The sequence below is a fragment of the Phyllobates terribilis genome, unplaced genomic scaffold (assembly GCF_046119375.1).
Source record: "Phyllobates terribilis strain yellow unplaced genomic scaffold, ASM4611937v1 Scaffold_12__6_contigs__length_324123572, whole genome shotgun sequence".
NCBI lineage: Eukaryota > Metazoa > Chordata > Amphibia > Anura > Dendrobatidae > Phyllobates > Phyllobates terribilis.
In genome coordinates this window covers 35,709,153-35,735,361 of record NW_027362772.1, presented here as the reverse complement: position 1 = coordinate 35,735,361, position 26,209 = coordinate 35,709,153, and the positions used below count along the sequence as shown (strand labels likewise).

General features: G+C 50.8%; 1 protein-coding gene across 1 annotated transcript in view; it reads left to right on the top strand.

Moving 5' to 3' along the window:
* IGLON5 (IgLON family member 5) overlaps window positions 1–26,209 on the top strand; it is a 496,038-nt gene that overhangs the window by 330,479 nt on the left and 139,350 nt on the right. The window contains exon 2 of the mRNA XM_073655753.1: window positions 18,192–18,270. Within this exon, the coding sequence (XP_073511854.1) occupies window positions 18,192–18,270 (79 nt within the window). The remainder of the gene's footprint in view (window positions 1–18,191; window positions 18,271–26,209) is intronic.

The window sequence follows — 26,209 nt, the reverse complement described above, 5'->3', positions numbered from 1 at the left end:
TTCTTCTTAAACGTTTCAAACAGAATATATAATATAAAAGTACAAAGGTATAAAAGTATAAAATTATAAAAGTGCTAACATTATCCAGAGACATTTATGCACAGACTGACGGGTTAAAGTGCAAGGACGAAGAGTCAGTTCAGAAGCGCGCGGGACCTGTCCCAAACCCCCCAACGTGGGCCCTGGGGTGGCTGCAGGGCATGAAGATCCCGAGTTGGACCTCCAGGAGAGCCACCCTGACAGGTTTTTCTTCTGAGGTCTGAGGTAGAAGTAACCGCGGTTTTACAGAAAACCAATAAGGAGCACCTAAAGAGATGCAAACTATTTACAGGGTAAGAATCTGTCTGCTGCAAGTCCGCAGGGACCAATGTCTTTAGAAAAATGGGGAATGTAAATTAAAACATAAACGTCAACATAATAACTTTGAACGGGTTACAGCCGCCGGGGCTGCTTAACTCTCGGGTTCCCTCCTGGGAAAAGGCTCGTTCCTCCCGACGGAGGCTGACCGGTCCTCTGAGGCCGAGCGCGAGGGGGCGTCGCTCCCGGACACCTTGTGGACATCCAGGGCGTACCACCCCCGCACCCCATGGTGGCGGGTGTATGTAACTACGTCACCCGGGAAGAGGTTCTGGCCTGGGTGTCCCTTTTTCAGACGCGGCTCGACGTGCCGCCTGCTGACGAAGACATCGCCCTGATAATGGGGACTCCTTATGAACCCCCACCCCGCCTCATGGTGGAAGCGGACGACTTGCCTCTTCCTGTCAGGCCCGGGACTTTGCAGCCTTGGCCCGCACCTCGAGGCGCTCGCAGCAGATCTCCCTCTGGCGTTGCTCCCGTGTGAGTTGGAGAATCTGCTCACAGCACCGCTCGATCCTCCTCTGCGCTTCAGCCCGGGTCTCCCGGGGGAAGCCCATCAGGTCCCCCCCCGGTTGTCCCAGGCCCACTCCTCAGCCGCCGGCCAGGTGACTGTCGGTGCGGGTAGCGGTGTCAGCGGGGGTTGCCGCGGGTCCTCAGCAAGCGCGGACCAGTCCAGGTTGGGGTCGGTGGACACCCCAGCAGCCTCAGGCGCTTCCGATTGGGGAGTTGGGCGGCAGTGCAGGTCTCCGCCTATAGCTGAAGCTTGCAGCTCCGGTGCAAAGACCTGCTCCCAGGAGACCGCGCCGGGCAGGAGATATTCGGCCATGAGGTCCAATATGGGTACAGTAGGTTCAGCAGCCGGGGCAGGGGTAGTACACTCACCCGCCTCAATGCCGCTCGCGACCTCTGTCACCGCTTCTCCCTGAGCTTCAGCTCCTTGGCGACGGGTCCGGATGCGCAGCAGCATTTCTTCCCGCCACGCAGCAGACGCCGCCTTTTGGGCCTCATCCAGTCTCCGTGCAAAACCCGGGGCTTCCTGGTGGAGAAATGCTATATCTCCCGCTGTAAGGCTGGTGCCGCTTCGCTCCCTGCCGGGTGAAGGACCTGGACCGGGTTCGGAAGGCTCCGTTTGTTGCACTCCAGCAGCGTCCATGTCCGCTCCCGAAGGTCGCCAAACTCCAACTGCAATGGCCGCACCTTGTTGTTTTTCTTCTTCCTCTTCTTTCGGGGCGGTTCCTGGGCGGTATGCTGACAGGCCCACCTTCGTTCAGCCCATCCGGTTTGACGGGCATTACCCCGCGGACAGTTTCTGATGGAAGGGGCGGTCCGCACTTTGGTGCCAAGTAGGAGCCTGGCCCATGATAGGAGGTGTTAGAAGACCTTCTTTCTACAGCACTATGGCGCCTGTTCTTCTTGGGTGGGCGCCATTTTAAGTGAAAACGACAGTCCAAGGTGTAAGGCACACAGTACCCGGTAGCAATGGGTAATTCCTCCCTTGGCTGCGGGCACGCGATCCTGCCGACTAAGCCAGAAATGTGACGCTCTAAAGCCCTACCCTGGGAGATGGGGGACTCGGAGCCGGGTCCTGTGTTGTTGATGGGGTGCAGCCGTGGCCCGGACCCGCTCCGTGCCCAGGGCGGTCACACTAAAAAAAGGATGGTACGGGCTTATCCGGGTTGAGTGGCTGATCTCAACTACGCCACCTGTGGCACCTGGTGAAGGCCACCAGCGCTGCTGCAGTCCGCCGAGGCATGGTGTTATGGCAGCCGTCGTTGTTACTACTCCCCACAGGCGGAGCAGGGCAGAGGGGCAGAGGGACAGGATGACGAGGGGGGTAGTAGTCTAAGAGGTCTGGTGCTGCGTAGCGTGGTGTAATTCAGAATAAAGAGTCCAGAGGCCATAGGGGTTAACTTCCAGGGTTTTTACTCACGTTGAAGAGTACAGCTGCAAGGCTTCTCCCTGCTCCTCGCGGAGTCTGTGGTCACCAGAGACGGAGGGGGTCCGACAACCTCCGAGTAAGTCCAGCATTCAATCAGGACCCCGCACCAGAGTGCGGTGGAGCTACACTCTTAAGCTCCGGGCCTCCATCATGGTCATGGTCCTTGACCGGGCTGAGACATACATTATCTGCAGCCTGCCCCTCAATTCAAGACCAGGGTACGAGGGCCGTGCCTCCATCCTCTGCAGGCCCACACAGGATCCACTCTCAGGGAGGGAGATCACGATAGAAGAACAGTCAAAGAACCATCAAAAAAGACCAAGAACCAAGATGGCTGTGTATTAAATATGAATTATTAAGTGTCACTAAAATGTGAGTCCTCCACCCTCACCCACTAATTGTTTCCCCTATCTCTTGGTTCCCCAGTATCCCGAGTTCCAGCAGGGGCAGCACCTAGTGCATTCTAGCCCCCTCTGGTGGGAAAAGTGTGGTGTTGGATGTGGAGGTAGGGTCCTGACCATCGCACTGTTCTTACCTCAGAGGAGGAACACTACACTCCATTAAAGAAGTGCAACATCCCTGTGGCGGTGGAACCCTCAGGGGCGCCACAGCTGCACTGTTACTGGGGTCTGTGACTGCACTGTTACTGGGCCTGTGGCTGTACTGTTGTTGGGATCTGTGGCTGCTCTGTTACTGGGGTCTGTGGCTGCACTGTTACTGGGGTCTGTGGCTGCGCTGTTACTGGGGTCTGTGGCTGTGCTGCTACTGGGGTCTGTGGCTGTGCTGCTACTGGGGTCTGTGGCTGCTCTGTTACTGGGGTCTGTGGCTGCACTGTTACTTGGGTCTGTGGCTGCACTGTTACTGGGTCTGTGGCTGCACTGTTACTGGGTCTGTGGCTGCACTGTTACTTGGGTCTGTGGCTGCACTGTTACTGGGTCTGTGGCTGCACTGTTACTGGGGTCTGTGGCTGCTCTGTTACTGGGTCTGTGGCTGCTCTGTTACTGGGTCTGTGGCTGCTCTGTTACTGGGTCTGTGGCTGCGCTGTTACTGGGTCTGTGGCTGCTCTGTTACTGGGGTCTGTGGCTGCACTGTTACTGGGTCTGTGGCTGCACTGTTTCTGGGGTCTGTGGCTGCACTGTTACTGGGTCTGTGGCTGCACTGTTACTGGGTCTGTGGCTGCACTGTTACTGGGGTCTGTGGCTGCTCTGTTACTGGGGTCTGTGGCTGCGCTGTTACTGGTTCTTTGGCTGCGCTGTTACTGGGGTCTGTGGCTGCTCTGTTACTGGGTCTGTGGCTGCCCTGTTACTGGGTCTGTGGCTGCGCTGTTACTGGGGTCTGTGGCTGCTCTGTTACTGGGTCTGTGGCTGCACTGTTACTGGGTCTTTGGCTGCGCTGTTACTGGGTCTGTGGCTGCACTATTGCTGGGCCTGTGACTGCACTGTTACTGGGGTCTGTGGCTGCACTGTTACTGGGTCTGTGGCTGCACTGTTACTGGGTCTGTGGCTGCACTGTTACTGGGGTCTGTGGCTGCTCTGTTACTGGGTCTGTGGCTGCACTGTTACTGGGTCTGTGGCTGCACTGTTACTGGGATCTGTGGATGCACTGTTACTGGGTCTGTGGCTGCACTGTTACTGGGGTCTGTGGCTGCTCTGTTACTGGGTCTGTGGCTGCGCTGTTGCTGGGTCTGTGGCGGCACTGTTACTGGGTCTGTGGCTGCACTGTTACTGAGTCTGTGGCTGCACTGTTACTGGGTCTGTGGCTGCACTGTTACTGGGATCTGTGGCTGCACTGTTACTGGGATCTGTGGCTGCACTGTTACTGGGGTCTGTGGCTGCACTGTTACTGGGATCTGTGGCTGCACTGTTACTGGGATCTGTGGCTGCACTGTTACTGGGGTCTGTGGCTGCTCTGTTACTGGGTCTGTGGCTGCGATGTTGCTGGGTCTGTGGCGGCACTGTTACTGGGTCTGTGGCTGCACTGTTACTGGGGTCTGTGGCTGCGCTGTTACTGGGGCCTGTGGCTGCTCTGTTACTGGGTCTGTGGCTGCGCTGTTGCTGGGTCTGTGGCGGCACTGTTACTGGGTCTGTGGCTGCACTGTTACTGGGTCTGTGGCTGCACTGTTACTGGGTCTGTGGCTGCACTGTTACTGGGTCTGTGGCTGCACTGTTACTGGGTCTGTGGCTGCACTGTTACTTGGGTCTGTGGCTGCACTGTTACTGGGTCTGTGGCTGCACTGTTACTTGGGTCTGTGACTGCACTGTTACTGGGTCTGTGGCTGCTCTGTTACTGGGTCTGTGGCTGCTCTGTTACTGGGTCTGTGGCTGCGCTGTTACTGGGTCTGTGGCTGCTCTGTTACTGGGGTCTGTGGCTGCACTGTTACTGGGTCTGTGGCTGCACTGTTACTGGGGTCTGTGGCTGCACTGTTACTGGGTCTGTGGCTGCACTGTTACTGGGTCTGTGGCTGCACTGTTACTGGGGTCTGTGGCTGCTCTGTTACTGGGGTCTGTGGCTGCGCTGTTACTGGGTCTTTGGCTGCGCTGTTACTGGGGTCTGTGGCTGCTCTGTTACTGGGTCTGTGGCTGCCCTGTTACTGGGTCTGTGGCTGCGCTGTTACTGGGGTCTGTGGCTGCTCTGTTACTGGGTCTGTGGCTGCACTGTTACTGGGTCTTTGGCTGCGCTGTTACTGGGTCTGTGGCTGCACTATTGCTGGGCCTGTGACTGCACTGTTACTGGGGTCTGTGGCTGCACTGTTACTGGGTCTGTGGCTGCACTGTTACTGGGTCTGTGGCTGCACTGTTACTGGGGTCTGTGGCTGCTCTGTTACTGGGTCTGTGGCTGCACTGTTACTGGGTCTGTGGCTGCACTGTTACTGGGATCTGTGGATGCACTGTTACTGTGTCTGTGGCTGCACTGTTACTGGGGTCTGTGGCTGCTCTGTTACTGGGTCTGTGGCTGCGCTGTTGCTGGGTCTGTGGCGGCACTGTTACTGGGTCTGTGGCTGCACTGTTACTGGGTCTGTGGCTGCACTGTTACTGGGTCTGTGGCTGCACTGTTACTGGGATCTGTGGCTGCACTGTTACTGGGATCTGTGGCTGCACTGTTACTGGGGTCTGTGGCTGCATTGTTACTGGGATCTGTGGCTGCACTGTTACTGGGATCTGTGGCTGCACTGTTACTGGGGTCTGTGGCTGCTCTGTTACTGGGTCTGTGGCTGCGCTGTTGCTGGGTCTGTGGCGGCACTGTTACTGGGTCTGTGGCTGCACTGTTACTGGGGTCTGTGGCTGCGCTGTTACTGGGGCCTGTGGCTGCTCTGTTACTGGGTCTGTGGCTGCGCTGTTGCTGGGTCTGTGGCGGCACTGTTACTGGGTCTGTGGCTGCACTGTTACTGGGGTCTGTGGCTGCGCTGTTACTGGGGCCTGTGGCTGCTCTGTTACTGGGTCTGTGGCTGCACTGTTACTGGGGTCTGTGGCTGCGCTGTTACTGGGGCCTGTGGCTGCTCTGTTACTGGGTCTGTGGCTGCACTGTTACTGGGTCTGTGGCTGCACTGTTACTGGGGTCTGTGGCTGTACTGTTACTGGGTCTGTGGCTGCGCTGTTGCTGGGTCTGTGGCTGCACTGTTACTCGGTCTGTGGCTGCACTGTTACTGGGGTCTGTGGCTGCGCTGTTACTGGGTCTGTGGCTGCTCTGTTCCTGGGTCTGTGGCTGCTCTGTTGCTGGGTCTGTGGCTGCACTGTTACTGGGTCTGTGGCTGCACTGTTACTGGGGTCTGTGGCTGCACTGTTACTGGGGTCTGTGGCTGCACTGTTACTGGGTCTGTGGCTGCGCTGTTATTGGGTCTGTGGCTGCTCTGTTGCTGGGTCTGTGGCTGCACTGTTACTGGGTCTGTGGCTGCACTGTTACTGGGGTCTGTGGCTGCACTGTTACTGGGGTCTGTGGCTGCACTGTTACTGGGTCTGTGGCTGCTCTGTTACTGGGTCTGTGGCTGCTCTGTTACTGGGGTCTGTGGCTGCTCTGTTACTGGAGTCTGTGGCTGCACTGTTACTGGGTCTGTGGCTGCTCTGTTACTGGGGTCTGTGGCTGCACTGTTACTGGGTCTGTGGCTGCACTGATACTGGGGTCTGTGGCTGCACTGTTACTGGGGTCTGTGGCTGCGCTGTTACTGGGGTCTGTCGCTGCACTGTTACTGGGTCTATGGCTGCGCTGTTACTGGGATCTGTGGCTGCTCTGTTACTGGGTCAGTGGCTGCACTGTTACTGGGTCTGTGGCTGTACTGTTACTGGGTCTGTGGCTGCGCTGTTACTGGGGCCTGTGGCTGCGCTGTTACTGGGGTCTGTGGCTGCGCTGTTACTGGGGTCTGTGGCTGCACTGTTACTGGGTCTGTGGCTGCACTGTTACTGGGTCTGTGGCTGCACTGTTACTGGGTCTGTGGCTGTACTGTTACTGGGTCTGTGGCTGCGCTGTTACTGGGTCTGTGGCTGCACTGTTACTGGGTCTGTGGCTGCTCTGTTGCTGGGTCTGTGGCTGCTCTGTTGCTGGGTCTGTGGCTGCTCTGTTACTGGGGTCTGTGGCTGTGCTGTTACTGGGGTCTGTGGCTGCATTGTTACTGGGTCTGTGGCTGCACTGTTACTGGGTCTGTGGCTGCACTGTTACTGGGTCTGTGGCTGCACTGTTACTGGGTCTATGGCTGCGCTGTTACTGGGATCTGTGGCTGCTCTGTTACTGGGTCAGTGGCTGCACTGTTACTGGGTCTGTGGCTGTACTGTTACTTGGTCTTTGGCTGCGCTGTTACTGGGGCCTGTGGCTGCGCTGTTACTGGGTCTGTGGCTGCACTGTTACTGGGTCTGTGGCTGCTCTGTTACTGGGTCTGTGGCTGCTCTGTTACTGGGTCTGTGGCTGCTCTGTTGCTGGGTCTGTGGCTGCTCTGTTACTGGGGTCTGTGGCTGCGCTGTTACTGGGGTCTGTGGCTGCACTGTTACTGGGTCTGTGGCTGCACTGTTACTGGGTCTGTGGCTGTACTGTTACTGGGTCTGTGGCTGCGCTGTTACTGGGTCCTGTGGCTGCTCTGTTACTGGGGTCTGTGGCTGCGCTGTTACTGGGATCTGTGGCTGCACTGTTACTGGGTCTGTGGCTGCGCTGTTACTGGGTCTGTGGCTGCACTGTTACTGGGTCTGTGGCTGCACTGTTACTGGGTCTGTGGCTGCACTGTTACTGGGTCTGTGGCTGTACTGTTACTGGGTCTGTGGCTGCTCTGTTACTGGGGTCTGTGGCTGCGCTGTTACTTGGGTCTGTGGCTGCACTGTTACTGGGTCTGTGGCTGCACTGTTACTGGGAATGTGGCTGCTCTGTTACTGGGGTCTGTGGCTGCGCTGTTACTGGGATCTGTGGCTGCACTGTTACTGGGTCTGTGGCTGCGCTGTTACTGGGTCTGTGGCTGCACTGTTACTGGGTCTGTGGCTGCACTGTTACTGGGTCTGTGGCTGCACTGTTACTGGGTCTGTGGCTGTACTGTTACTGGGTCTGTGGCTGCGCTGTTACTGGGGTCTGTGGCTGCACTGTTACTGGGTCTGTGGCTGCACTGTTACTGGGTCTGTGGCTGCACTGTTACTGGGTCTGTGGCTGCTCTGTTACTGGGTCTGTGGCTGTACTGTTACTGGGTCTGTGGCTGCTCTGTTACTGGGGTCTGTGGCTGCGCTGTGACTGGGGTCTGTGGCTGCACTGTTACTGGGTCTGTGGCTGCACTGTTACTGGGTCTGTGGCTGCACTGTTACTGTGTCTGTGGCTGCACTGTTACTGGGTCTGTGGCTGCACTGTTACTGGGGCCTGTGGCTGCACTGTTACTGGGTCTGTGGCTGCACTGTTACTGGGGTCTGTGGCTGCACTGTTACTGGGACCTGTGGCTGCTCTGTTACTGGGTCTGTGGCTGCACTGTTACTGGGGCCTGTGGCTGCTCTGTTACTGGGGTCTGTGGCTGCTCTGTTGCTGGGGTCTGTGGCTGCACTGTTACTGGGGCCTGTGGCTGCGCTGTTACTGGGTCTGTGGCTGCACTGTTACTGGGGTCTGTGGCTGCACTGTTACTGGGGCCTGTGGCTGCACTGTTACTGGGGCCTGTGGCTGCTCTGTTACTGGGGTCTGTGGCTGCACTGTTACTGGGGTCTGTGGCTGCACTGTTACTGGGGCCTGTGGCTGCTCTGTTACTGGGCCTGTGGCTGCACTGTTACTGGGTCTATGGCTGCACTGTTACTGGGGTCTGTGGCTGCACTGTTACTGGGGTCTGTGGCTGCTCTGTTACTGGGGTCTGTGGCTGCACTGTTACTGGGTCTGTGGCTGCTCTGTTGCTGGGTCTGTGGCTGCACTGTTACTGGGTCTGTGGCTGCTCTGTTACTGGGCCTGTGGCTGCACTGTTACTGGGGTCTGTGGCTGCACTGTTACTGGGTCCTTGGCTGCGCTGTTACTGGGGTCTGTGGCTGCACTGTTACTGGGTCCTTGGCTGCACTGTTACTGGGGTCTGTGGCTGCACTGTTACTGGGTCCTTGGCTGCGCTGTTACTGGGGTCTGTGGCTGCACTGTTACTGGGTCCTTGGCTGCACTGTTACTGGGGTCTGTGGCTGCACTGTTACTGGGTCCTTGGCTGCGCTGTTACTGGGGTCTGTGGCTGCGCTGTTACTGGGGTCTGTGGCTGCACTGTTACTGGGTCTGTGGCTGCACTGTTACTGGGTCTGTGGCTGCACTGTTACTGGGTCTGTGGCTGCACTGTTACTGGGTCTGTGGCTGCACTGTTACTGGGGTCTGTGGCTGCACTGTTACTGGGTCTGTGGCTGCACTGTTACTGGGACCTGTGGCTGCTCTGTTACTGGGTCTGTGGCTGCACTGTTACTGGGGCCTGTGGCTGCTCTGTTACTGGGGTCTGTGGATGCTCTGTTGCTGGGGTCTGTGGCTGCACTGTTACTGGGGCCTGTGGCTGCGCTGTTACTGGGTCTGTGGCTGCACTGTTACTGGGGTCTGTGGCTGCACTGTTACTGGGGCCTGTGGCTGCTCTGTTACTGGGTCTGTGGCTGCACTGTTACTGGGGCCTGTGGCTGCTCTGTTACTGGGGTCTGTGGCTGCACTGTTACTGGGGTCTGTGGCTGCACTGTTACTGGGGCCTGTGGCTGCTCTGTTACTGGGTCTGTGGCTGCACTGTTACTGGGGTCTGTGGCTGCACTGTTACTGGGGTCTGTGGCTGCTCTGTTACTGGGGTCTGTGGCTGCACTGTTACTGGGTCTGTGGCTGCTCTGTTGCTGGGTCTGTGGCTGCACTGTTACTGGGGTCTGTGGCTGCACTGTTACTGGGGCCTGTGGCTGCTCTGTTACTGGGCCTGTGGCTGCACTGTTACTGGGTCTATGGCTGCACTGTTACTGGGGTCTGTGGCTGCACTGTTACTGGGGTCTGTGGCTGCTCTGTTACTGGGGTCTGTGGCTGCACTGTTACTGGGTCTGTGGCTGCTCTGTTGCTGGGTCTGTGGCTGCACTGTTACTGGGTCTGTGGCTGCTCTGTTACTGGGCCTGTGGCTGCACTGTTACTGGGGTCTGTGGCTGCACTGTTACTGGGTCCTTGGCTGCGCTGTTACTGGGGTCTGTGGCTGCACAGTTACTGGGTCCTTGGCTGCACTGTTACTGGGGTCTGTGGCTGCACTGTTACTGGGTCCTTGGCTGCGCTGTTACTGGGGTCTGTGGCTGCACTGTTACTGGGTCCTTGGCTGCACTGTTACTGGGGTCTGTGGCTGCACTGTTACTGGGTCCTTGGCTGCGCTGTTACTGGGGTCTGTGGCTGCGCTGTTACTGGGGTCTGTGGCTGCACTGTTACTGGGTCTGTGGCTGCACTGTTACTGGGTCTGTGGCTGCACTGTTACTGGGTCTGTGGCTGCACTGTTACTGGGTCTGTGGCTGCACTGTTACTGGGGTCTGTGGCTGCACTGTTACTGGGTCTGTGGCTGCACTGTTACTGGGACCTGTGGCTGCTCTGTTACTGGGTCTGTGGCTGCACTGTTACTGGGGCCTGTGGCTGCTCTGTTACTGGGGTCTGTGGATGCTCTGTTGCTGGGGTCTGTGGCTGCACTGTTACTGGGGCCTGTGGCTGCGCTGTTACTGGGTCTGTGGCTGCACTGTTACTGGGGTCTGTGGCTGCACTGTTACTGGGGCCTGTGGCTGCTCTGTTACTGGGTCTGTGGCTGCACTGTTACTGGGGCCTGTGGCTGCTCTGTTACTGGGGTCTGTGGCTGCACTGTTACTGGGGTCTGTGGCTGCACTGTTACTGGGGCCTGTGGCTGCTCTGTTACTGGGTCTGTGGCTGCACTGTTACTGGGGTCTGTGGCTGCACTGTTACTGGGGTCTGTGGCTGCTCTGTTACTGGGGTCTGTGGCTGCACTGTTACTGGGTCTGTGGCTGCTCTGTTGCTGGGTCTGTGGCTGCACTGTTACTGGGTCTGTGGCTGCTCTGTTACTGGGCCTGTGACTGCTCTGTTACTGGGGCCTGTGGCTGCTCTGTTACTGGGGTCTGTGGCTGCACTGTTACTGGGGTCTGTGGCTGCACTGTTACTGGGGCCTGTGGCTGCTCTGTTACTGGGCCTGTGGCTGCACTGTTACTGGGTCTATGGCTGCACTGTTACTGGGGTCTGTGGCTGCACTGTTACTGGGGTCTGTGGCTGCTCTGTTACTGGGGTCTGTGGCTGCACTGTTACTGGGTCTGTGGCTGCTCTGTTGCTGGGTCTGTGGCTGCTCTGTTACTGGGCCTGTGGCTGCACTGTTACTGGGGTCTGTGGCTGCACTGTTACTGGGTCCTTGGCTGCGCTGTTACTGGGGTCTGTGGCTGCACTGTTACTGGGTCCTTGGCTGCACTGTTACTGGGGTCTGTGGCTGCACTGTTACTGGGTCCTTGGCTGCTCTGTTGCTGGGTCTGTGGCTGCACTGTTACTGGGTCTGTGGCTGCTCTGTTACTGGGTCTGTGGCTGCTCTGTTACTGCGTCTGTGACTGCTCTGTTACTGGGGTCTGTGGCTGCACTGTTACTGGGTCCTTGGCTGCGCTGTTACTGGGGTCTGTGGCTGCACTGTTACTGGGGTCTGTGGCTGCACTGTTACTGGGTCCTTGGCTGCACTGTTACTGGGGTCTGTGGCTGCACTGTTACTGGGTCCTTGGCTGCGCTGTTACTGGGGTCTGTGGCTGCACTGTTACGGGGTCCCCTGACTGCGATGTTTCGGGGGCCCCTGGCTGCACCGTTGCTGGATATTTGAGGTCATACTTTGCCTTCTGGGTATTACTTCTTGCTTTCAGTAGCCCTCGCTGTTATTTTGGTCCAATGACTGTCGGCGTTTCAGGGGTCTTGTGGCCGTTGCGATCACTGAGGGTCCCATTGCTATTGGAGGTCATGCACTGTTAACGGGGCTCCTGCTGTTGCTGGCGGCTGGACATTGCTAAATGTATCTAAATCTTGGCACTTTCTCCCAAAAGCTTCCCAGCTGTGGCCTCCGCAATCCTCTGTGACCTAATGGGCGTAGCACAGAGGAGCGAATACTTCTCACAGCTGGGAGTTTGCTACAATTGTTACCAGTCTTTGCAATCAGTATGGAAATGTAACAATAATGTTTAGTTCTAAAAAGTCTTCCCGATTTTATAAAGCCACAAGCCCAAAAGTCGTTACTGATAATAGCGCGTCCGCGTATTAATAATATCTAGTGTCCGTCACATTTGGATATAAATTATTATGGTGGGTTTCATGGCTGATAACAGAGAATAATAATTATCTGTGACATGCTGTATGGTGAGTGTTGCTTTAAGTAGCAGATAGAGCAGCATTGTATAACCCCCTGCTCGGAGTGTCACAGCGCAGCGCCCCGAGCCTCCGCGCTATCCGCTGCCTCCACCATGCTACACTGCGTCCTGCTGTACAGTAAACACCCTCCGCCTTTGTTACAGGCTGAGAATGAATTGTTCTGGCCCCGATACACTGAATATTCAGGATGGCGGCTCCCAGAGAATTACACTAATTATATCCTGTCATTGGATTCTCATAAACCATGTCTGAGGGTGCGGGGGACAGAACTGTACAGGAAACCTCTGGGACCAGGGAACAAGGGGAAGGGCACCGAGGAGGGGGGTTAAAAAGAGCGAGAAGAAGAGAGAGCAAAGGAGGGGAAGGAAGGAAGACACTGGAGGGGGAGACAGACTGAAAGGCTGAGGAGAGAGAGAAAGAATGGAAGGAAGACAGAGACTGAAATACTGGGAGAGAGTGAGAATGATGCTGTGAATATAGATGGTCTACGAGCATACATATAACCATACATACATGTATACATATATACATATATACATATACCGATACATACATATAACCATGTATACACATACATACATACATACAGGTGCTTCTCACTAAATTAGAATATCATCAAAAAGTTAATTTATTTCAGTTCTTCAATACATAAAGTGAAGCTCATATATTATATAGAGTCATTACACACAGAGTGATTTATTTCAAGTGTTTATTTCAGTTAATGTTGATGATTATGGCTTACAGCCAATGAAAACACAAAAGTCATTATCTCAGTAAATTAGAATAATTAACAAAAAAATCCTGCAAAGGCTTCCTAAGCATTTAAAAAGTTTGTTTCAGTAGGCTCCACAATCATGGGAAGAATGCTGACCTGACAGATGTCTAGAAGGCAGTCATTGACACACTCCACAAGGTCCCAGAGTCTGGAGGAAGAGTGGAGAGAGGCCACAATCCAAGCTGCTTGAGGTCTAGTGTGAAGTTTCCACAATCAGTGATGGTTTGGGGAGCCATGTCATCTGCTGGTGTAGGTCCACTGTGTTTTATCAAGACCAAAGTCAGCGCAGCCGTCTACCAGGAAATTTTAGAGCACTTCATGCTTCCCTCTGCCGACAAGCTTTTTGGAGATGGAAATGTCATTCTCCAGCAGGACTTGGCACCTGTCCACACTGCCAAAAGTACCAATACCTGGTTTATACAACAGTATCACTGTGCCTGATTGGCCAGAAAACTCGCCTGACCTTAACCCCATAGAGAATCTATTATAGAGAATCTATGGGATATTGTCAAGAGGAAGATGAGAGACACCAGACCCAACAATGCCGATGAGCTGAAGACTGTGATAATGGAGACAGACACAGCAGATAGTGATGCGGAGGATGAGAGTGGTAGCAGTTTACCTGTTGTGCTATGTAAAGCCACAAGTACCAAGTTATGGCCCCATTGTACCGAATAACGAACTGTGCTCTGTTGCCATATATATATATATATATATATATATATATATATATATATATATACATACAGTATATACACTGCATTATTATCCGGCTGTGATAGCTTTTCGTGGTCTCAGCGGTGAGGGGCACAGGAGCCGCGATCTCAGCGGTGGGGGGCGCAGGGGCTGCGGTCTCAGCGGTGGGGGGCGCAGGAGCCGCGGTCTCAGCGGTGGGGGGCGCAGGAGCCGCGGTCTCAGCGGTGAGGGGCTCAGGGGCCGCGGTCTCAGCGGTGGGGGGCGCAGGGGTCGCGATCTCAGTGGTGGGGGGCGCAGAACCGCGGTCTCAGCAATGGGGGGGGCGCAGGGGCCGCGGTCTCAGCAGTGGGGGACACAGGGGCCGCGGTCTCAGCGGTGGGGGGCGCAGGGGCCGCAGTCTCAGCGGTGAGGGGCTCAGGGGCCGCGGTCTCAGCGGTGGGGGGCGCAGGAGCCGCGGTCTCAGCGGTGAGGGGCTCAGGGGCCGCGGTCTCAGCGGTGGGGGGCGCAGGGGTCGCGATCTCAGTGGTGGGGGGCGCAGAACCGCGGTCTCAGCAATGGGGGGGGCGCAGGGGCCGCGGTCTCAGCAGTGGGGGACACAGGGGCCGCGGTCTCAGCGGTGGGGGGCGCAGGGGCCGCAGTCTCAGCGGTGGGGGGCACAGGGGCCGCGGTCTCCATTGCTCTCCGGCAGATCCCGTGCTCCCGTCTCCGGCAGTCCGTCCATACCATGAGAAATGCAGCAATTTGTAGGACATTTATCAGGCACATCTCTGCGCCTCCCCCCATCCACCGCCACCTGGCGCTGCCACAAGGGTTCGGTGTGAAAATACATCACGGACGCTCATAAACAACAAAGATTAATACAAGGAAAAATGATTTTTTTTTTTTGCCTACATTTCCGAGCTGAAGATTTATCACACGATTGTTCTTACTCCAGACCAGTTACATGGGTGAAGGCATGAAACATAGGAATCAATGATAGCGGTATTATTTGGACAGTGCATATTATTTGGGCATAATATGTTCATATTTTGATTTTAAATGTCATTATCATTTTTGCACCACAGAGCGGTATTATTTGTACTGTATTCTGCAGTATTATCTTTGCACTGTATGGCGGTATTATTTGTATTGTATACAGTCATATAATACCTGTACTAGATGTCAGTATTATTTGAACTGTATACTACACTATTATCTTTGCACTACATGGTGGCATTTGTACAGTATACAGTCGTATAGTCCTGGCACTAGATGGTGGTATTATTTGTACTGTTTACTGCAGTGTTATCTTGGTAATAGATGATGGTATTATTTGTACTGTGTACAGTTATATAGTCCTGGCACTAGATGGCGATATTTGACCTGTGTACAGTTATATAGTTCTGGCACTAGATGGCGACATTATTTGTACTCTATACTGTAATATTATCTTGGCACTAGATGGCGGTAGTATTAGTACTGGATTCTGCAGTATTATCTTGGTATTATATGAAGTTATTATTTGTAATGTATTATGCAGTATTATCTTGGCACTAGATGGTGATATTACTTGTACAGTCATTTAGTCCTGGCACTAGATGCTGGTATTATTTGTACTGTATACTGCAGTATTATCTTGGCATTAGATGGCGGTATTATTTGTGCTATATACTGCAGCATTGTCTTGGCACTAGATAGTGGTATTATTTAGACACTTAATAATATTTGTGCAGAATATGATATTATTTTGACTGTATAGTTGCAGTATTAGCACTATATGGTGGTATTATTTGTACTGTATATTGCAATATTGACCGGATACTATATGATGGTATTATTTAGGCTAAAATGGCAATTGAGAGATTCTTATTTTTTTTCTATAAAACTGTCCCTAGTCTTAGCTGAACTTATAAAATGTCCAGCAATGTGGTGTGGAACATAGTCCTACGCAGCACCCTATACACTGCGGACACACAGCCAGCAGGGGGCGGCCTGAGATTTTATAAGAAAGTGGAAGAATTTTGAAAACAGCTCTGGAGTGTAAGATGAAGCAGGAGATCCATGCACGAGAAATAAAGCAAATTATTATTCTAATAAGGTGATATTGAGACAGGAAATGTTGTATATACTCTGTAAAAAAAAACACTGCCACCCCTGTATACAGGTAGTGCATGGTATTGCAGCTGAACTATATCTCAACAGAGCTGAGGTGCAATACCAGATGCAACCTATGGACAGGTGCGGCGCTGTTGCCAAGTTTTTTTCTAATCCTGTGCATCTCCTTACCAAGCATGTACTCTATCATACTATGAATGTCTCTACTACTGTGATCTGCCTGATTATACTACGGTTTATTAATGGCTTTATCTCTCTCTCTCTTTCCCCTTTTCCCCTTTTTTCGTTCTCTTTGCCATATGCCCCTTTCTTCTTTCTCTTTCCCCTCTGCCCCTCTCTTCTTTCTCTTTCCCCTCTGCCCCTTTCTTCTATCTTTTTTCCCTCTGCCCCTTTCTTCATTCTCTTTCCCCTCTGCCCCTCTCTTCATTCTATTTCCCCTCTGCCCCTTTCTTCGTTCTCTTTCCCCTCTGCCCCTTTCTTCTTTCTCTTTCCCCTTTACCCCTTTCTTCGTTCTCTTTCCCCTCTGCCCCTCTCTTCTTTCTCTTTCCCCTCTGCCCCTTTCTTCTATCTTTTTTCCCTCTGCCCCTTTCTTCATTCTCTTTCCCCTCTGCCCCTCTCTTCATTCTCTTTCCCCTCTGCCCCTTTCGTCTTTCTCTTTTCCCCTCTGCCCCTCTCTTCTTTCTCTTTCCCCTCTACCCCTTTCTTCGTTCTCTTTCCCCTCTGCCCCTTTCTTCGTTCTCTTTCCCCTCTGCCCCTTTCTTCTTTCTCTTTCCCCTCTGCATCTTTCTTCTTTCTCTTTCCCCTCTGCCCCTTTCTTCTTTCTCTTTCCCCTCTGCCCCTTTCTTCTTTCTCTTTCCCCTCTGCCCCTCTCTTCTTTCTCTTTCCCCTCTGCCCCTTTCTTCATTCTCTTTCCCCTCTGCCCCTTTCTTCTTTCTCTTTCCCCTCTGCCCCTTTCTTCTTTCTCTTTCCCCTCTGCCCCTTTCTTCTTTCTCTTTCCCCTCTGCCCCTTTCTTCTTTCTATTTCCCCTCTGCCCCTTTCTTCATTCTCTTTCCCCTCTGCCCCTCTCTTCATTCTATTTCCCCTCTGCCCCTTTCTTCTTTCTCTTTCCCCTCTGCCCCTCTCTTCTTTCTCTTTCCCCTCTGCCCCTTTCTTCTTTCTCTTTTCCCTTTACCCCTTTCTTCGTTCTCTTTCCCCTCTGCCCCTTTCTTCGTTCTCTTTCCCCTCTGCCCCTTTCTTCATTCTCTTTCCCTTCTGCCCCTTTCCTCTTTCTCTTTCCCCTCTGCCCCTCTCTTCATTCTCTTTCCCCTCTGCCCCTTTCTTCTTTCTCTTTCCCATCTGCCCCTTTCTTCTTTATCTTTCCCCTCTGCACCTTTCTTCTTTCTCTTTCCCCTCTGCACCTTTCTTCTTTCTCTTTCCCCTCTGCCCCTTTCTTCTTTCTCTTTCCCCTCTGCCCCTTTCGTCTTTCTCTTTTCCCCTCTGCCCCTCTCTTCTTTCTCTTTTCCCTTTACCCCTTTCTTCGTTCTCTTTCCCCTCTGCCCCTTTCTTCGTTCTCTTTCCCCTCTGCCCCTTTCTTCGTTCTCTTTCCCTTCTGCCCCTTTCCTCTTTCTCTTTCCCCTCTGCCCCTCTCTTCATTCTCTTTCCCCTCTGCCCCTTTCTTCTTTCTCTTTCCCATCTGCCCCTTTCTTCTTTATCTTTCCCCTCTGCACCTTTCTTCATTCTCTTTCCCCTCTGCCCCTTTCTTCTTTCTCTTTCCCCTCTGCCCCTTTCTTCTTTCTCTTTCCCCTCTGCCCCTTTCTTCTTTCTCTTTCCCCTCTGCCCCTTTCTTCTTTCTATTTCCCCTCTGCCCCTTTCTTCATTCTCTTTCCCCTCTGCCCCTCTCTTCATTCTATTTCCCCTCTGCCCCTTTCTTCTTTCTCTTTCCCCTCTGCCCCTCTCTTCTTTCTCTTTCCCCTCTGCCCCTTTCTTCTTTCTCTTTTCCCTTTACCCCTTTCTTCGTTCTCTTTCCCCTCTGCCCCTTTCTTCGTTCTCTTTCCCCTCTGCCCCTTTCTTCGTTCTCTTTCCCTTCTGCCCCTTTCCTCTTTCTCTTTCCCCTCTGCCCCTCTCTTCATTCTCTTTCCCCTCTGCCCCTTTCTTCTTTCTCTTTCCCATCTGCCCCTTTCTTCTTTATCTTTCCCCTCTGCACCTTTCTTCTTTCTCTTTCCCCTCTGCACCTTTCTTCTTTCTCTTTCCCCTCTGCCCCTTTCTTCTTTCTCTTTCCCCTCTGCCCCTCTCTTCTTTCTCTCACCCTTCCTACCATTCTCTAACCTCCTTGCTCACCCCATTACCCCCGATTCCTGCCTCGGTCACCCTGTTCTCATTCCCTTTTCCCTCCTGTCTTCTCCTGTTTATCTGCCGCTCCATGCACATCTCATTCCATGTTCATTTCCTCCTCTGCTATCTGCCTCTCTCCTGCACACCTGGCCTCCGGCTCTGCTGCCCCCTCCCTGCTGCGCTCTCTCCTTTCCTCTCTTATCTCCCCTGCCTAGTTCTCCTGGTTGAATGCTCGGAGTTTGTCCCTCCAGATGGTAATTACACAGCCTGTCAAGGGGATAACGTCACTCTCAGGTGAGTGCAGACACCTTCCCTGCCACTGTCACTGCCCCGAGGAGATATCTCCATCTTCTGCTGCTTAATGCGCTCCTAACACTTTCCTATAGGAATACTATAATTATTGCTGCATCTCAGCCTGGAATAAATCCTATACGTCTCCGAAGACAATGATACTTTAGGTGTCGAACGAGTCTGTGTTCTCAACAGGAAGAGGAGAGTAAGCAGCTGCCCGACATCTCTGACAGCTGCTTATTTCTCTTGAGCTTGAAAGGATTGGGCATGTTGAAATCACACATGTCCAATCTTTCTTTATCTCTGTTGACCTTGTAGGATCGAGCATTTCGAACCTGCATATGCCCAATCCTTCTTTATCTCTCTTGAGCTTGAAGGATCGGGCATGTTGAAATTCCATATGCCCAATTCTTCTTCATCTCTCTTGAGCTTGCAGGATCGGGTATGTTGAAATGCCCAATCCTTTATCTCTCTTGAGCTTTGAAGTTTGGGCATGTTGAAATAGCATATGTCCAATCTTTTTTTTTCTGTAACAACTGGCATCAACAGAGATCCAAACCAACTAAAATTGGTGGGTTCATACTTCATCTTGTGTGTATGACTAATTTATGTACTTCCTTGATCTCAAAGGGGTTGTCCAAGATTCTAAGAGCAGACAATAAGATAGATTGAAAGAATGACGATAATTTACCTTTCTAATCCTCTGTTGCTTCAATGTCGTTGCTCCAGTGGTCTTCACCTGTCCTTTGCATAATTTACTACAACCAATCCCTGGCCTCGGCGATCACATGACATGCATTCAAGTATCACCACTGAGGCCAGTGACTTCCTGCAATGGTCATGTGAATGATGTGGCTGACGTCATTGCTGCAGGACTGAGAGGACCACTGGAGCAACGTCGCTGAAGCATTAGAGAAATTGAATGGGAACAAAGATGATTTTATCACATTACCTGGTCTTAGTCCACATTCTTAAAATCTTGGATAGACCCTTTAAGTTATTGTTCTTGATTGTCAGACTAGGGAAGAACATAAGTCCAAAAAATGGTTGTTTGCTCTGGTGCACCACAAAAATGTTGGCGATCAATGGGGCAATGTCTCATAGAGACGTATCGTGAAGCTTCTGGTCACAGGTGCAAAGTCTGTACTTTACCATGTGGCATACTGGTTTCCTTTTCTACACCTGTAAGGCTTTATGGTCCAGGTGCAATGGCTAACTCTACACTCACCATTGGGCAGGAGGCATCTAAACTAACCTTTCACAGTAGGTTCCTTGGACTTCAATTTCCGATATGACCCAACACCACATAATCGGATGTAGCAAACTCAAAAAAAATCGCCAATTTAGCGCCATCCAGTGGCTTGGAGGTGTAAGGTAGTTGTATTTGGCACTAGACCAGGGTGTCTGCTGTGACCCAAAGGATGGTACGATGTCAGGCAACAATGGACTTCATGATAAAACTCAATGGACGGCATTGACTTGGGTCCACTGTGCGCCATTTGTATCCATCATGTATTTATTGGGGCATTATTATTACAATGTGATCATCCATGTATAATGTCAGTGTGATTTTTGGCGTTTCAGCATTTTTTTTTTGGATACTGGAGGATCATTTTACAAAAATCTTCTCTTTTACTATTGTCCTTGGTTGTGAATGAATATTGTGATTTTGCTTCTACCAGACGACAATGCCCACCGATGAGAACAGCTGCGGGGTCACCACCCACCCGTCTTTTATACAGACGTTCATGTTTTTTTTTTTCAATTTGTTGTTTTAACTCTTTTCCGGATTTCGACGTTGGCAGCTGCGGCCGTAACATAATGGGATTTGTTTGTTTGGTTACAAAGGCAACGTCAACTCTTCCTATTGACCCGACATTGTGATGACACAGAAAAAAAAACGGATGAAAAATTGCCAAGATTCTCAATACTGCTTATGCTCTAGTCACATCTAAAGCTGCATTCATAATTCTGTTGCTTATGGATCAATCTCTCTCTAAAAAAAAACAAAAAGGGAGCTTAAATGCTGCTTTGGAAGTGAATAGAGCAAGGATGTCAAACTCAAACACACAGAGGGCCAAAATGAAAAACTTGGACACAGTCGCAGGCAAACTAGTATACAGAATAATGGGCCCCACATACTCCTCCATACAGAATAATGGGCCCCACATAGTCCTCCATACAGAATAAAGGGCCCCACATAGTCCTCCATACAGAATATTGGGCCCCACATAGTCCTCCCTCCATACAGTATAATGAGCACCAGCACCACATAGTCCTCCATACAGTATAATGACCACACATAGTCCTCCATACAGTATAATGGCCCCACATAGTCCTCCATACAGTATAATGTGCCCCACATAGTCCTCCATACAGAATAATAGGCATCACATAGTCCTCTATACAGAATATTGGGCCCCACATAGTCCTCCCTCCATACAGTATAATGGCCCCACATAGTTCTCCATACAGAATATTGGGCCCCACATAGTCCTCCATACAGTATAATGGCCCCACATTGTCCTCCATACAGTATAATGTGCCCCACATAGTCCTCCCTCCATACAGTATAATGACCAGACATAGTCCTCCATACAGTATAATGGACCCCACATAGTCCTCCATACAGAATAATAGGCATCACATAGTCCTCCATACACTATAATGGCCTCACACAGTCCTCCATACAGTTTAATGGGCACCACATAGTCCTCCATACAGAATAATGGGCCTCGGATAGTTCTCCATACAGTACAATGGACCCCACAGAGTCCTCCATACAGAATAATAGGCCTCACATAGTCCTCCATACAGTATAATGGGAACCACATAGTCCTCCATGCAGAATAATGGGCCCTACATAGTCCTCCATACAGTATAATAAGCCCCACATAGTCCTCCATACAGTATAATGGCCTCACATAGTCCTCTATACAGTATAATAGACCCCACATAGTCCTTCATATAGAATAATGGGCCCCACATAGTCCTCCCCATACAGTATAATGGGCCTCACATAGTCCTCCATACAGTATAATGGACCCCACATAGTCCTCCATACAGTATAATGGCCTCACATAGTCCTCCATACAGTATAATGACACCATATTGTCCTCCATACAGAATAATGGGCCCCACATAGTCCTCCATACAGAATAATGGCCCTACATAGTCCTCCATAAAATATAATGGACCCCACAAAGTTCTCCATACAGAAAAAATGGGCCCCACATAGACCTCCATACAGTATAATGGGCCCCACATAGTCCTCCATACAGTATAATAACCCCACAGAGTCCTCCATAGAGTATAATGGCCTCACATAGTCCTCCATACAGTATAATGGGCCCCAAATAGTCCTCCATATAGAATAATGGGCCCGACATAGTCCTCCATAAAGTATAATAGGGCTCACATAGTCCTCCAAACAGTATAATGGGCCCCACATAGTCCTCCATACAGTATAATGGCCTCACATAGTCCTCCATACAGTATAATGGGCCCCACATAGTCCTCCATACACAATAATGGGCCCACATAGTCCTCCATACAATATAATGGGCCTCACATAGTCCTCCATACAGAATAATGGCCCCACATAGTCCTCCATACAGAATAATGGGCCCCACGTAATCCTTCATACAGTATAATGGCCCCACAAAGTCCTCCATACAGTATAATGGGCCCCACATAGTCCTCCATACAGTATAATTGCCCACATAGTCCTCCATACAGTATAATGGGCCCCACATATTCCTCCATACAGAATAAAGGGCCCCACATAGTCCCCCATACAGAATAATGGGCCCCACATAGTCCCCCATACAGAATAATGGGCCCCACATAGTCCCCCATACAGAATAATGGGCCCCACATAGTCCTCCATACAGTATAATAGACCCCACATAGTCCTCCATACAGAATACTGGGCCCCACATAGTCCTCCATACACAATAATGGGCCCCACATAGTCCTCCATACAGTATAATGGCCCAACATAGTCCTCCATACAGAATACTGGGCCCCACATAGTCCTCCATACAGAATAATGGGCCCCACATTGTCCTCCATACAGAATATTGGGCCCCACGTAGTCCTCCCTCCATACAGTATAATGGCCCCACATAGTCCTCCATACAGAATAATGGGCCGCACATATTCCTCCATACAGTATAATGGGCCCAATATTTTCCTCCACACAGTATAATGGGCCCCACATAGTCCTCCACACAGTATAATAGACCCCATGTAGTCCTCCATACAGAATACTGGGCCCCACATAGTCGTCCATACACAATAATGGGCCCCACATAGTCCTCCATACAGTATAATGGCCCAACGTAGTCCTCCATACAGAATACTGGGCCCCACATAGTCCTCCATACAGAATAATGGGCCCCACATAGTCCTATATACAGTATAATGGCCCCACATAGTCCTCCATACACTATAATGGGCCCCACGTAGTCCTCCATACAGTATAATAGACCCCAGATAGTCCTCCATACAGTATAATGACCTCACAAAGTCCTCCATACAGAATATTGGCCCCACATAGTCCTCCATACAGAATAATGGGTCTCACATAGTCTTCCATACAGTATAATAGACCCCACATAGTCCTCCATACAGTATAATGGCCTCACATAGTCCTCCATACAGAATAATGGCTCCCCATAGTCCTCCATACAGAATAATGGGCCCCACAAAGTCCTCCATACAGTATAATGGCCCCAAATAGTTCTCCATAGACTATAATGGCCCCACATAGTCCTCCATACAGATTAATGGCCCCCACATAGTCCACCATAAAGAATAATGGCCTCACATAGTCCTCAATACAGTATAATGGCCCCACATAGTCCTCCATACAGTATAATGGGCCACACATAGTCCTCCATACAGTATAATGGGCCTCACATAGGCCTCCATACAGTATAATAGACCCTACATAGTCCTCCATACAGTATAATGACCCCACATAGTCCTCCATACAGTATAATAAACCACACATAGTCCTCCATAATCCATAAAGGCTTCACATAGTCCTCCATACAGTATAATGGCCCCACATAGTCCTACATAAAGCATAATGGGCCACAAATAGTCCTCCATACAGTATAATGGGCCTCACATAGTCCTCCATACAGTATAATAGACCCCACATAGTCCTTTATACAGTATAATGGCCCCACATAGTCCTCCATACAGTATAATAAACCACACATAATCCTACATACAGTATAATGGCCCCACATAGTCTTCCATACAGAATAATGGGCCCCACATATTCCTCCATACAGTATAATGGGCCCGATATATTCCTCCACACAGTATAATGGGCCCCACATAGTCCTCCACACAGTATAATAGACCCCATGTAGTCCTCCATACAGAATAATGGCCCCACATAGTCCTCCATACAGTATAATGGACCCCACATAGTCCTCCATACAGTATATCGGACCGCACATAGTCCTCCATACAGAATAATGGCCCCACATAGTCCTACATACAGTATAATGGCGCTACATAGTCCTCTATACAGAATAATGACCCCACATTGTCCCCCATACAATATAATGGGCCCCACATAGTCCTCCATACAGTATAATGGACGCCACCTAGTCCTCCACAAAGTATAATGGCCCCACATTGTCCTCCATACAGTATAATGGCCCCACATTGTCCTCCATACATTATAATAGACCCCACATAGTCCTTCATACAGTATAATGACCCCACAAAGTCCTCCATACAGTATAATTAACCACACATACTCCTCCATACAGAATAATGGCCCCACATAGTCCTCCATACAGTATAATGAGCCCCACATTGTCCTCCATACAGTATAATGGCCCCACATAGTCATCCATACAATATAATGACTCCACATAGTCCTCCATACAGTATAATGACCCCAATTAGTCCTCCATACAGTATAATAGCCCCACATAGTCCTCCATACAGTATAATAAACCACACATAGTCCTCCATAAAGAATAACGGCCCCACATAGTCCTCCATACAGTATAATGGGCCCCACATTGTCCTCCATGCAGTATAATGGCCCCACATAGTCATCCATACAATATAATGACCCCACATAGTCCTCCATACAGTATAATGACCCCACTTAGTCCTCCATGCAGTATAATGGCCCCACATAGTCCTCCATATAGTATAATAAACCACACATAGTCCTCCATAAAGAATAATGGCCCCACATAGTCATCCATACAGTATAATGGGCACCACATAGTCCTCCATACAGTATAATGGACCACACATAGTCTTCCGTACAGTATAATGACCCCACATAGTCCTCCATACAGTATAATGGCCGCACATAGTCCTCCATACAGTATAATAAACCACACATAGTCCTCCATACAGAATAATGGCCCCACATACTCCTCCATACAGTATAATGGGCCCCACATTGTCCTCCATACAGTATAATGGCTCACATAGACCTCCATACAGTATAATGAATGACCCCACATAGTCCTCCATACAGTATAATGACCCAACTTAGTCCTCCATTCAGTATAATGGCCCAACATAGTCCTCCAAACAGTATAATGACCCCACTTAGTCCTCCATACCGTATAATGGCCCCAGATAGTCCTCCATACAGTATAATAAACCACACATAGTCCTCCATACAGTATAATGGCCCCACATATACCTCCATACAGTATAATGGGCCCCACATAGTCCTCCATACAGTATAATAGACCCCATATAGTCCTCCATAAAGAATAATGGCCCCACATAGTTGTCCATACAGTATAATGGGCACCACATAGTCCTCCATACAGTATAATGCGCCACACATAGTCCTCCATACAGTATAATGGGCCACACATAGTCCTCCATCCAGTATAATGGACACATATAGTCCTCCATACAGTTTAATGGGCCTCACAAAGTCCTCCATACAGTATAATAGACCCAACAGTCCTCCATACAGTATAATGGCCCCACATAGTCCTCCATACAGTATAATGGCCCCACATAGTCCTCCATACAGTATTATGGGCCACACTTAGTCCTCCATACAGTATAATGGCCTCACATAGTCCTCCATACAGTACATTGGACCCCACATAGTCCTCCATACAGAATAATGGCCCCACATAGTCCTCCATACAGCATAATGGCACTACATCATCCTCCATACAGAATAATGGCCCCACATTGTCCTCCATACTGTATAATGGGCCCCACATAGTCCTCCATACAGTATAATGGACCCCACATAGTCCTCCATTAAGTATAATGGGCCCCACATAGTCCTCCATTAAGTATAATGGGCCCCACATAGTCCTCCATAAAGTATAATGGCCCCACATAGTCCTCCATACATTATAATAGACCCCACATAGTCCTCCATACAGCATAATGACCCCACATAGTCCTCCATACAGTATAATGGCCCCACATAGTCCTCCACACAGTATAATGACCCCACATAATCCTCCATACAGTATAATGACCCCACATAGTCCTCCATACAGTATAATAAACCACACATAGTCCTCCATACAGTACAATGGCCCCACATATTCCTCCATACAGTATAATGAGCCCAACATAGTCCTCCATACAGTATAATAGACGCCATATAGTCCTCCATAAAGAATAATGGCCCCACATAGTTGTCCATACAGTATAATGGACACACCACATAGTTCTCCATACAGTATAATGGGCCACATATAGTCCTCCATACAGTATAATGGGCCACACATTGTCCTACATACAGTATAATGGACACACATTGTCCTCCATACAGTTTAATGGGCCTCACATAGTCCTCCATACAGTATAATAGACACCACAGTCCTCCATACAATATAATAGATCCCACATGGTCCTCCATACAGTATAATGGCCCCACATAGTCCTCCATACAGTATTATGGGCCACA